At 40.2% G+C, this 12,666-nt stretch overlaps 3 protein-coding genes across 9 annotated transcripts in view; all 3 read right to left on the bottom strand.

Moving 5' to 3' along the window:
* Positions 1 to 12,666, bottom strand: part of LOC127964867 (gamma-crystallin M2-like) — a 31,934-nt gene that overhangs the window by 6,461 nt on the left and 12,807 nt on the right. The window contains exons 1-3 of one of the 7 annotated variants that reach the window (XM_052565289.1): positions 7,603 to 7,656; positions 7,255 to 7,497; positions 6,676 to 6,995 (exon numbers count right to left, since the gene is read on the bottom strand). The exons of 1 other annotated variant lie outside the window; for it this stretch is intronic. In XM_052565289.1, coding sequence (XP_052421249.1) covers positions 6,723 to 6,995; positions 7,255 to 7,497; positions 7,603 to 7,608 — 522 coding nt within the window. In that variant the 5' untranslated portion in view covers positions 7,609 to 7,656 and the 3' untranslated portion in view covers positions 6,676 to 6,722. Of the gene's footprint in view, positions 1 to 6,660; positions 6,996 to 7,254; positions 7,498 to 7,602; positions 7,657 to 12,666 lie in introns of those variants that run through there. 5 more of the 7 variants (XM_052565295.1, XM_052565288.1, XM_052565293.1 and 2 more) reach the window with 5 other exon arrangements.
* Positions 1 to 12,666, bottom strand: part of LOC127964870 (gamma-crystallin M2-like) — a 95,799-nt gene that overhangs the window by 70,327 nt on the left and 12,806 nt on the right. The gene's annotated exons all lie outside the window — the stretch shown is intronic.
* On the bottom strand, positions 1,352 to 2,231 carry LOC127964871 (gamma-crystallin M2-like). Its single transcript, XM_052565299.1, has 3 exons — positions 2,173 to 2,231; positions 1,843 to 2,085; positions 1,352 to 1,651 (listed from the first exon to the last, which is right to left on the bottom strand). Exons 1-3 carry the CDS (start codon positions 2,182 to 2,184, stop codon positions 1,379 to 1,381), a joined length of 528 nt encoding a protein of 175 aa, XP_052421259.1. The 5' UTR covers positions 2,185 to 2,231; the 3' UTR covers positions 1,352 to 1,378.

The following is a 12,666-nucleotide window of genomic DNA, read 5'->3' as shown; positions in this document are numbered from 1 at the left end:
GTCTGTTATACAATCTGAGATGTGGGTAGCTACCTTCGGATCATCAGGATGGAATGAGAGGTAGAGTCGAGTGTCATCAGCATAGCAGTGTATAAAAAGCCATGTTTCTGAATGACAGAATTTGATGCCATGTAGACAGAGAAGAGAAGTGGTCCAAGAACTGAGCCCTGAGGCAACCCAGTAGTTAGATGTGACTTGGACACCTCTACAAGATACTTTAAAGGACCTATCTGATAGGCAAGACTCAAACCATTGAAGTGTGGTTCCTGAGATGCCTTTTGCCAGTAGGGTTGATAGGAGAATGTGGTGATTAACCGTGTCAAAAGCAGCGGACAGATCAAGCAGAATAAGTACTGAAGATTTGGATTCCACTCTTGCCAGTCTTAGATCTTTAACAACTGAGAGCAAGGCAGTCTCAGTTGAATGGCCACTTCTGAAGCCAGATTGGTTGCTGTCAAGGAGATTGTTGTGTGTGAGAAATGCAGAGACTTGGATGAACACAGCTCGTTCAAGTGTTTTTGCAATGAAAGGAAGAAGGGAAACTGGTCTGTAGTTCTCTAAAAGAGATGGGTCGAAGCTGGGTTTCTTAAACCAGTCTAAATGATGAGGGGAAAACACTAGTATGGAGGGATGTGTTGATGATGTGAGTGAGTGCAGGTACAACTGCAGGAGAAATTACTTGAAGGAGATGAGATGGAATAGGATCAAGTGGGCAAGTAGTAGGGTGATTAGAAAGGATGAGTTTTGAGCCTTCTGCCTCAGAGAGTGAAGAGAAGGATGTAAATGAGTGTATGTTTGCTGGTGATATGAGCTTGACTGATTGTGGTGTGGAAAATAGTGCACTGATGTGTTCAATTTTATTAATGAAAAATATGGCAAAGTCGTCAGCTATTAGAGATGAAGCAGGAGGGGGAGGAGGAGGACAAAGAAGTGAAGAAAATGTTTTAGAAAGCATGCGAGAGTTAGATGAATTGTTAATTTTGTTATGGTAGTATGTCATTTTAGCAGTGGAGACATTAGCAGAGAAGGAAGATAGGGGTGACCGATACACATTAAGGTCAGTAGTATTTTTGGATTTGCGCCACACCCTTTCAGCAGCTCTAAGCTTAGAACGTTGTTCGCGTAGAACATCAGATAACCAGGGGGCAGAAGGGGTGGTACGGGCTGGCCTGGAAGATAAGGGGCAAGATGTAAGAGTGGAGCAGAAAGTATCAGTTGCACTGATAGACCACCCAGACATATTTACCTCATGAGGTGAGTCTTTTTGGGGATTACTAATGGAAATATTAGTGTCATTTAATGATTTTTCAAGACACTGTGTTGAAGAAGAATTATTTTATTAACAATTTAAGAAATGCTACAAATAAATACTAGAACTCTAGTACCAAGAGTCCATGATACGCCTCATGCTCATGAATCTCATGCCACCCATATTACTGAAGCTCCTGTACTCTCCAGGCCTGAAGTACCACATCCTGCCTCTGTAGTGGGGCTGCTCATAGAAGAGCCAGTGGCCGTCCATAACATGACAGGACTGGCATTGAGACATGCGATAACGGTCCATGATGCTGTCACAATCATCCATCATCTCATACATCTGACCCATGAAGTTCTCCCTCTCGTAGATCCTCATTCTGTAGGATCCCCTGTACTTTAGTGGAAGAGAAGTCAATTATTTTCACTGTCTAGTCCTGCATCATAAATAGCTATTCTGAAAGTAACCATTTTATTTCCTTATTGTCCCAAAATTAAGTTTAATGTTTCCAAATCAATGTAAATTGAATGTTTCATCATGATAACTTCTTTGAATTCATTACAAATAAGAATATTAGTGGTGCTCACCATGGGGATCATACGGCAGGACCTGATGAAGTTGTTCATTCCAAACATAGACATGTAATCAGCATATTCGCCCCTCCTAAAGAAATACTGATTTCCCATGTAGTTGGTTTGATCATACATCATCCAGCATCCACTCTCCACTCTGCAAGAGTGACAGCGGTTCATGTAGGAGGAAAAATCACCACAGTCGCCCATACACTCATAAGAGCGACCCTGGAAGTTCCTGTCCTCGTAGAAGATGACCTGAAAAAAAATGAAAGTTAATTTTTAAGTCATTTCAAATATGAATGAGTTAAATTGTGTAGAAATTTATGTTAGAATGAAATGTACCTTGCCCATCATGGTTGTGCTGACTGATCCTCAGTAGTTCCACAAAGGAGAAACTGAAGCTGATTCTGCTTGTTGACTGACTGTCACCTGTGCTTTTATACAAGACCAAGACTAAAGACTACTGGGCCTCCATTATTAGTCAGTTCCTGACTGTGCAAGTTAGAAAAGAGGCCACTTTAGCTGAAGCATAGTATTTAGGTCCCACTACTCACCTTTGTCCTTTACTGTAGAACTTTAATTTGTAATTATGAAGCACTAAACACATGAAGGAGATATAAAATACTTTATTAATTGTGCTTCTTTCATTTGACATTTTTGAAGAAAGAAAAAGTTTGGCTAGTCACATAGTTATTATGTTAACAGTAATTTAAGTATCAAACAAGTGGTGAATTTTGTTTTTTTATATTAAAGCATATTTATTTGTTCATTGTTTGTTTCAAATATCTTTTTATTATTTTTTTCAAAAAAATAGTTTATAATAGGGTTTATTTTCTAGGATATAGAAATTCTGTTTAGATATATATTTTTTTTTATTCTGAACGTCTGAGTAAATGTTTTAGCATCTCCTCACTTGTTATTTTAGGTATTTTTGTGGACTGATGAAGACGTAACCATGTGTGTGTGTTTACTCACAATCCCTACCTCAGTATAATAAAATGGAGATTTTCTTATGTTTTACAAAAATATATAATTTCTGTCTTTTTATTTTATACTAATTTCTTATTTAATCTAATGTTGCCTGCTGTTTCATCATAATTGTTTTGGAGTTTACTAGCAAATCCGACACTAAATATCTTTCAGTTTTGGATGTTGTTGTCTTTTTCCCCTAAGATGCAATTGCTCTTTACATGTATAAAATGTAAAATTTGTTATGTAATTAAATTAAATTTTTTAAGAAATTAATTGGCTAGAAATCATAAATTAATTGGCTAGATATTAGCACATTGTGCGTTTGGTTTAAGATATATTGTCTAGTGTTTTCTAGAACTTTAGGACATTGAGAAATGTAGCGATTGAATGTGTTACTTGACTTTTTTGTGAACAGTGTTAGTTTAATTAAATAATTGTTTTTTGTTTATTTGTTGTTTTATAGGTTAAGTTGAAATAAAGGTACTACAGAGGATGTTTACAGTGTTTTATAATTTAGAGATCAGTGTTGGTGTTAATGCATAAGTAATGCGAGTTACATAATCAGATTACTTTTTTAAAGCAACTAGTGAAGTAACGCATTACTGTTTAATTTACAAGAAAATATCTGAGTTACTTTTTCAAAAAAGTAACACCAGTTATTATTTTTTTCAGTGTATTAACTGACAAGTCTCCTGTCCCCATACTGGAAGAAAGCAGAAGCATTGCGTGTGCTGTGTGAATATGATGTAGTTCTAGACTAAATGTGAATGTCCATTAATTCATCCCACTCACAAAATTTTTTTATAAATAAATAAACAGATAGTATTCTTCAAGATAAATTAATACAGTGAAATGCAAACTCTGACGCAAACCTGCAATAATTAAATATGTTAAATAACACAAATGTATCTAATCTCATTTTATTAACTAATGTATTTTCTTCTGACCTTTGATGATCCAGTTCAGACATATTATTAAACAAAAATTACTTAAGATAAACAAACAATTGGGCGTCATTGTTTTTTTTATTTTATTTATTTTATTTTTTTATTGCTGAAGAGTGTTGAACCTTCTTTTCCTGTAAAAGTCATTATAATCAGTAATTATGTCCCCACTGGATGCAAGAAATGCCTCCTTTGTAATGGGTTTTTATTGGTTTTGTGTCATTGCGTTTTGTGAGACATGGCATCACAGAATGTTAAGGGGCATAACATTTCCGTCAAACGCTTGAGGTATTCGGCCAATAACAATGCACTGGATAGCAGACCAATCAGAGCGCACCTTGCTTATCAGAATGATGAGCTTTGCAAAAATCGACGCATAAAAGCCTTAAACTGCATAAACACATTGCATTACACCAAATACACAGAATAATGTCCTTTTTAGCAACATCATATGACCCCTTTAAAGGGGGGGGGGGGGTGAAATGCTCGTTTTCACTCAATATCCTGTTAATATTGAGTACCTATAGAGTAGTACTGCATCCTTCATAACTCCAAAAAGTCTTTAGTTTTATTATATTCATAAGAGAAAGATAGTCTGTACCGATTTTTCCCGGAAAAACACGACCGACTGGAGGCGTGACGTGTGGGCGGAGCTAAAGAATCACGAGCGCCAGTAGGCTTTTGCGTTGAGAGCGTTTGGAAGCTGTGACATTACCCAGAGCCATTGAAAAACATATTTAACGGCTCTGACATTACCTTGAGGAAAAAACCATCATCCAAAATAAACCATGGCTAACAGTCAGATTCAGCCGTTTATTTATTATCCAGAATCAGATCCCGAGGCTGAAGCTGAACGAGAGCAGCAGCAGCAACGACTCGCTCCGAGCGGGGCTCGAACCCGGGTCTCCGATGGGAGGCGGACGCACTAACAAGGAGGCAGAGATATTTGAAGCAGTTTTACTCACCGCCTGCGGTTCCAACACACGATCCTGACCCTTTTTCGTTGGGATTGCATCATCCTTTAGAAATAAACGATACGCAAATCCGTTGTCAAACTGGGCCTTGTTTGTAAAACAAGCATCTTCGAAATGCAGGGAACAAACACAAAAACTTGCACAACTCCGTTGATGCTCTGTAAAAATAAACTCCATCCACTGGTCCCTTAATGGTGTTTTTTCTTTGGTAATCTGTGCAGGGTTGTCTTGCCCTGGCAACCAAAAACACTCCTTTTGTGACATTTTGCGACGCTCTCGCTCTGATCAGTGATTGTCTGTGCACAGCCTCTCTCTGCTCTGCTATATGGGAGCGCGCGCTCTTCTGGCAGACGTGCCCTTAGCACCCATATAAGGAAATTCCGCTCCATCTAACGTCACACAGAGCCATACTCGAAAAAAACTTTCCGAAACTTGTGACAAACCGGAAGGAGTATTTTTGGAACAGAAATACTCCTTCAAACGTACAACTTAAATTTTGAAACTTTGTCCATGTTTAGCATGGGAATCCAACTCTTTGATAGTGTAAAAAACTCAGTATGCATGAAATAGCATTTCACCCCCCCCTTTAAAGGAAATTAAAATACTTGCTGTAAGTCTACCATCCAGCCCCATGGTGGTGAAATAGTTCTTGGCAAAGGCAGGCATTGGTAAATTACAGGAATGCCGGCTGTAAGGAATAGATGGACAAATTTATACTTGCGTTGTCTAATGTTGTCTAGCAATTATTTAATATATATTTGTTTTAAAATATAAAAAAGGGTTAAACGTCCAAAACAAATAATTCAAAGTTGGCATAGCTTAAAATAATTAGTCTTCTCGGGTCCATCCACTAAAAGCACATTTATTTTAAATTACCTAAGTCTGTTAATAACAATTATAACCTATGTCTAAGGCACTTATCAAAGTTTTGGACCCAAACCCAGTCAGGTCTCAGTCGGACCTTGGGTTTTTGGATCCAGGAGGACACGTGAAGACCGCTCATTCAATGACATCAAGTTTGTATTGGCAGCAAATGTCAGATTGTGAAAAAACGTAAAGGTGACGTGACATGATGGTGGCATGACCAAGTATGGTAACTCATAATAAAAATTTGACCCATGCAAGGGCACATACAGACACACACACACACACACACACACCATGAACACATACCCAGAGCAGTTGGCAGCCATTTTTTTTGTCTTGGGCACTTCAGTCTTGGTTATTGAAGATGCAAGAGAGCATTGGTCATTTCCTACAATTCTTGCTAGTACTGAGAATTACATAACTATGTTAAATAATGAAACTTTATATGCAATGTTTGTCTACTGAACAGCAGATATGGAATTATTTGTAAGCATATATGGATTTTTTAAAATTATTATTATGTCTTAATAATATGGCTTTTTCTTAATATTGGTGCTTTTTGCTTGTAACTAGCTGCAACCCTCACAAACGACTTGAAGAGGAACCAGAGATGTTCATAGCGAGTTTTGTAGTGTTTCTTTAAATGTAGACCTTTTTACTTTTACATTTTTTTCTAGATACTTGGACCCAAAACATTAAACTTGACTGAATTTCATTGTATGGAAATATATATATAATTAAAATATACCACATAAGAAAATTTATTTATTTATTTATTTTAATTTAGCCATATGGACTTTTGAGTCTTTTATTTCTGATAAATTCTAATAAAATAGAAGCAATTGTAATTTAACCAAAGGCTGTGAGGAACCAGCTTTTTGATGCAATTTGTGTCTAGGTAGTTTGGGTTTCTTGTCTGGCTGGACCTTGTCATTTGAAAGCATTTATCCCTTATGTTTACAGTACATAAGTTAGATTGCTATCTTAAAATAATAAAACATAATTCAGACATTTCTTGCAGTTCTGTTTAATTTATGAGGTCTTATTTGATTACTCATGTAAACATTATTGATATCAATGATTTTCAAGACAGAATGTTTATTGTTGTAGAATAATTATTTTATTAATATAAACCCTAGTACCAGGAGTCCATGATACGCCTCATGCTCATGAATCTCATGCCGCCCATATTACTGAAGCTCCTGTACTCTCCAGGCCTGAAGTACCACATCCTGCCTCTGTAGTGGGGCTGCTCATAGAAGAGCCAGTGGCCGTCCATCACATGACAGGACTGGCATTGAGACATGCGATAACGGTCCATGATGCTGTCACAATCATCCATCATCTCGTACATCTGACCCATGAAGTTCTCCCTCTCATAGATCCTCATTCTGTAGGATCCCCTGTACTGTAGTGGAAGAGAAGTACATTGTTTTAAGTTTGTCATGTAGAAAGAACATGTAACGTAAACAAATACAATAACTGTATTGCTCTGCCTCATAAATACACATTCTCAAAGGATCCTCTCTGCTTTGGCATTTTTGCCTATATATCAGCTTTTTGCTTCATGATTCCAAATAAATAAAAATTGAATATTTAATCCGAAATGGTATTAATAAAAGTATGTGTATTTGAGTGGATACAGGCAATTCATTTATGGAACTCACCATAGGGATCATACGGCAGGACCTGATGCAGTTGTTCATTCCAAACATAGACATGTAATCAGCATATTCACCCCTCCTAAAGAAATACTGATTTCCCATGTAGTTGGGTTGATCATACATCATCCAACATCCGCTGTGCACTCTGCAAGAGTGACAGCGGCTCATGTAGGAGGAGAAGTCACCACAGTCGCTCATGCACTCATAAGAGCGACCCTGGAAGTTCCTGTCTTCGTAGAAGGTGACCTGAAAATTTTAAATTGATCTTTTAACTGATTTAAAGTTAAAGTTAACAAATGGAATCATTTTGGAGTAAAACTGTGTGGAAATTGGTGTTGGAACAAGGTTTACCTTCATGGTTGCACTGGATGATCCTAAGTAGTTCCACAAGGGAGAAGCTGAAGCTGTTTCTGCTTGTTGACTGACTGCTGTCACCTGTGCTTTTATACTAGACCAAGACTAAAGACTACACAGCCTCTATTGTTAGTCAATTCCTGACTGTGCAATTTGGTCCATAGGCCATTCTAGTTAAAGCCTGGTATGTAGATTTTATTGTTTACATTGTTTGAACTGTAGAATTTCTAAAGTATATGTTACGAAAATTAATCTATTAATCTATAAATGCTAAAGAGTAATAGTAATAATAATAATAATAATAATAATAATAATGAGCTTTCATTCTGACAAATAGTTTTGTTCCAGATTTCCTAATTCTGACTGTGCAGATTAATTTTGTTATTTAATTTTTTTTGGTTGGGATGGGGGGGGGGGGGGTGTCAATGATACTTACAGGTGTTTCCTTATGATCTCATATCTTTGTGAAGCTTGGCTGTATTATACTGGCCTGATTGTGTGATAAATTATTAATTTCACATTATGTAACTGGAAATCACTTACTTGTTTTGACAAGCTCTCATCTGAACAGATTATTAAATATAGTGTCCGTGAGTGAGAGAACTGTATCTTTTTAATATAGATTATAGATTATAGATTAGTACGATATATATACATTTTTTTCTTTTTGCTGTACCCCCCCCCCCCCCCCCCCCCCACACACACACACTCCCCACATCCCTTAAGGTTCAGTTATGAGTATCAGTGGACCATATCCCTCATCGCTTAGTTCAGAGCACCAGTCAAGGAATGTTAGCTTGGCAATAAAAATTTACACAAACTGGAGGTAGATTGTCAAATAAAATCGTTGTTATACTTGGGAGGTCTGTATAAAAGCTCAAAAATCAAAGGCCTAGTCAAATCCACTTTAAAAACTTAAAACAGCTCCTAAAAATATTGGCAACATCCCCACCCCGAACCCCAATCCTTGAAGAGTTCAAGGAAGAAAAGTCACAAGAGAGACCCAATGTGATGTCCGGGACCTAGTGAAACACAGGGAACAAGAGATCCAAATGCAGTAAGTTTTTATTAGGGTAATCCAAATCGTAATCCTAACAAGCCAGGGTCAAAACCAGAAACAATCCAAATAAACAAACAAGAAAGGGACAGGAAAGCAACTGGAACGGAAAAAGAAAACAGGAACTCGAAATGCGAGGAACTCGGAATACGAAAGACAACAGGAAACGGAAGAAAAGGACTCCATTCAGACAACAGGAAAAGACTGGTTAATATAGGGAGACTAAAGACTAATAAGTGAAGGCACCTGGTGAAATTAGCAGGAGTGCAATTACTGTGATGAACGGACAAGGCTAGTGGGAATTATAGTGCCTGCGGTGAGGTGCCTAAGGGGAAGTGAGCCCACTAGTGGACACCCAGGGAAACAGAGACCAGACAACGTGACATTACCCCCTCCGCAGGAGACCACCACATCCATGCAGTCGAGACAGAGGGCCACCTCTGCAGCGCAGAAGAGCAAGTCTGGTTAAGCAAGTCTGAAACAGAGAACATGAACCAATTAAGGGTAGCCACGACAGGATCAGTCGAGCGCACAGAGAGTTCGGCTGAGATGTGATGAGGCTCTGGAAGTTCTGCAGAGGTGAGGAGAGACTCTGGTAGTTCAGCCGATCCGAGGAGAAGCTCTAGTAGTTCAGCAGAGACGTGGAGAGGCTCTGGTAGCTCAGCAGAGGCGTGAAGAGGCTCTGTTAGTTCAGCAGAAACGTGGGGAGGCTCTGGTAGTTCCACAGAGACGTGGAGAGACTCTGGTAATCCCATGGTGTTAAGACTGGATTCCAGAAGATCAGTCCTGACTCTGGAAGGTCAACAGTGACTAGCCCTGACTCTGGAAGGTCAATGTTGACTAGCCCTGACTCTGGAAGGTCAACGGTGACTAACCCTGACTCTGGAGGGTCACTGAGCACCTGACTCGACTCTGGAGGGTCCACGAGTACCTGACTCGACTCTGGAAGGTCAACGGGAACCTGACTCGACTCTGGAGGGTCAACAGGAATCTGACTCGACTCTGGAGGTTCAACAGGAATCTGACTCGAATCTGGAGGGTCAACGGGAACCTGACTCGACTCTGGAGGGTCAACGAGAAGCTGACTCAACTATGGAGGGTCCATGAGTACCTGACTCGACTCTGGAGGGTCAACGGGAACCTGACTCGAGTCTGGAGGGTCAACAGGAATCTGACTCGACGCTGGAGGTTCAACGGGAATCTGACTCGACTCTGGAGGGTCAACGGGAATCTGACTCGACTCTGGAGGGTCAGCGGGAACCTGACTCGACCCAGGAGGGTCAACGGGAACCTGACTCAACTCTGGAGGGTCAACTGTGGCTAGGGTCAATCTTGTGCCATGACTCTGGACCGGCGGCCATCTTGGGCCACCAGGAGGCCAAGGTGGCCATTTTGGGCAGTGGCGCTGGGCCGGCGGCCATCCTGGAAAGTGGCGATGGGCTTGCAGCCATCTTGTGCTGTGGCACTGAGCTGGCAGCCATCTTGCATCTGGATGCTGAGCTGGCGGACATCTTGCATCGTGGCGCTGGGCTGGTGACCACCTTGTGCTGTGGTGCTGGGCTGGCGTCCATCTTGCGTCATGACGCTGGGCTGGCGGCCATCTTGTGCAGTGGCACTGGACTTGCGGCCATCATGGGCAGCGGTGCTGGGCCGGCGGCCATTCTGCGCAGCAGCACTGGGCTGGCGGCCATCTTGTGCAGCGGCGCTGACTCGGCAGATGTATGCCTCCTCTCCCCTCTCCATTTGCAATGGTGAGACGGCGGCTCCATTCCGTCCCTCACGAGCCCAGGGTCGAAGAGTGGCCATGGTGGAGAGCGATGCCGGACCTCCTCTCAACCACTCACTCCTCTGCGACCTCCCCTGGTCCCACGAAACACGACCAGATGGGTTCCCTCAAAACCACTCCTTCTCTCCCGCTCGGTGGCTGGGGAGGAAACATCAGAAAACATACCGCTGGATCTTGTCTTGATGGAGTCCTTCTGTGACGTTCGGGACCCAGAAATCAGATTGTTAATTAAAAATGTTTTATTAGTAATAAACCTGATACTTATCAAGGCCATATTCACAGACAAATCAACAGAAGCCTTATTTGATAAGTTCCATTTCATAGAATCATATTCCATAGAATGAAGGTTATAAGAATTAACCCCCCTCTGCTTAGAATGCCAAAGAATCATTTTGAATCTTGATTAAACTTCCAGACATGGGAACAACTGCAACCAGCTCAGAGTACCTTATCTCCCAGAGTCGAGGTGAGAGATACTGGAATGCGAAGTTGAGGTAATCCACCACTGAGATTGCATGTCCGGCCAGACCAGCAGTGAAGGCACACGCACGTGCAGTAGTCCGTCTCACCAACATGCCTCCTTCCATGAGCCCACACCAATCCTACAAAGCACACGCCATGACTGGGGATTGCATGTCTAATGGCCACCCGAGTACAAACATATAAGCCACAACATCTGACTCTCTAAGACTTAGCAGGAGCTCACGCTCATACACGTGAAGCCAGTTGACTTGGTACACAAGCAATAATGAAAACAGGACAAGAACAGGTAACACATAGAACACACACAAAGACGGCATGCCAAATATCCTAATTAAATATTTGCATTCCACATGGTTGGATGATCAGTCTGGTTGTAGAGCTGTTTCCACTGGTGATGCAGATGCAGTGGGGAGGGCATAAAGTTGCTTTCTGATAAATCAATATGCTGGCTCCTTAGAGTGGACCAGCTCCTAAGAGAATCCTTAGAGTGTTGACCAGGCAGTTGGGTCAGATGGGTTTTCACAGGGTCCTTTGCAGTCTGACTGCATGGGTGATGAGCCATGTGGTTCAGGTACTGTCTGCTTATACTTTTGTGGAATGGGCTACATGATTTCAGACTTGTGAGAGTCAGATGAGGTCCATCAATGCTGGGTCCTTTGCAAATGAAGTGCAACTGAAAGAGATATAAAAGGTTTACTTGCAAGAGCTGAACCTTGACTCTCTTGAAGTCTCTTTCATTGTCATTGTGGTGTGTCTGTTAAAGTCCGTGTGACCCAGTGGTTGCTGCCAACTTTATTCCAGTATGGTGGATACTTTCCAACTGAAACGGAATATTGAGTTGAGGGCGGGGATTTATATTTGCGCTCCTCCTCTCATCTCTCACTGACATTAATATAGGTGGTGTATATAGGAATACATTATTTTTGCTGCTCTGACTAAAGTGCGCATTGGCTTGTGATGTACATGAATGACGTGATATGCACCTGTAGTAATACAGCTGCTCTGCTCATGTTCATCTTCAGTTCTCTTTTCACAGCAGTTCAGTCAGTGTACTGATGGAGTAGTGAATAGGTGAAGTGAATGCATTGCAGTTTACTGGTCCCTGGAATGCTACTGTGCCTTTGTTAAATTATTATTCATTCACACTAGTCTGTTATTATGGTACAGTGGGAATAGGATGGTATATTTATAATTATAATATGCATTCTTTATATTATGAGAGGATGGCCTGTTATCTTACTGTAGTACAACATAACTTGCAGTAATAATTGTTAATTACTTTTTAAATTCTTATCACTTAACACTAGGATTTGAAAATTAAAATCTTTATTTGCATTTTTCACACTGCTGGTGAGCCAGAAAGAACCGTTGTAGGCCTAATTTGTAGGCCTAATTTCTATGTATAGAACCACATATTATATTTAATTTTTATTTTCGAAAGTTCAAAAAGTGCTACAGAAAAAAAACACAGATCCTAAAATCATGGAAATTACTTATTTGAAAAAAAAAAAACATTCTGACATTTATAACAAAGACTGTATTATATGACTACTGTATAAACTTCAGTCCACCTAGAGACCTTCTACAATTTTTCAAATACTTAAGCACTCTCAGATACAGAAAACATTTTTCGAAGGTTCCTGTAATGTGTTACTTTGTTCTTTAATACTGTAAATGTGCTTGTATGTCGTTTAAACATGCAAAATTTTGTTACAGCAGTTATTCATTCTTAAAA

Source organism: Carassius gibelio, chromosome B9 (genome assembly GCF_023724105.1).
Source record: "Carassius gibelio isolate Cgi1373 ecotype wild population from Czech Republic chromosome B9, carGib1.2-hapl.c, whole genome shotgun sequence".
Lineage (NCBI taxonomy): Eukaryota > Metazoa > Chordata > Actinopteri > Cypriniformes > Cyprinidae > Carassius > Carassius gibelio.
Note: the sequence above shows the minus strand (reverse complement) of the source record. Positions and strands in the feature narration are given on the sequence as shown.

Coding starts and splice junctions, on each gene's coding strand:
- LOC127964871 (XM_052565299.1), bottom strand. Junction 1,652..1,842: donor CCTGCCGTATGATCCCCATG/GTGAGCACCACT, acceptor CTTCCACTAAAG/TACAGGGGATCCTACAGAAT.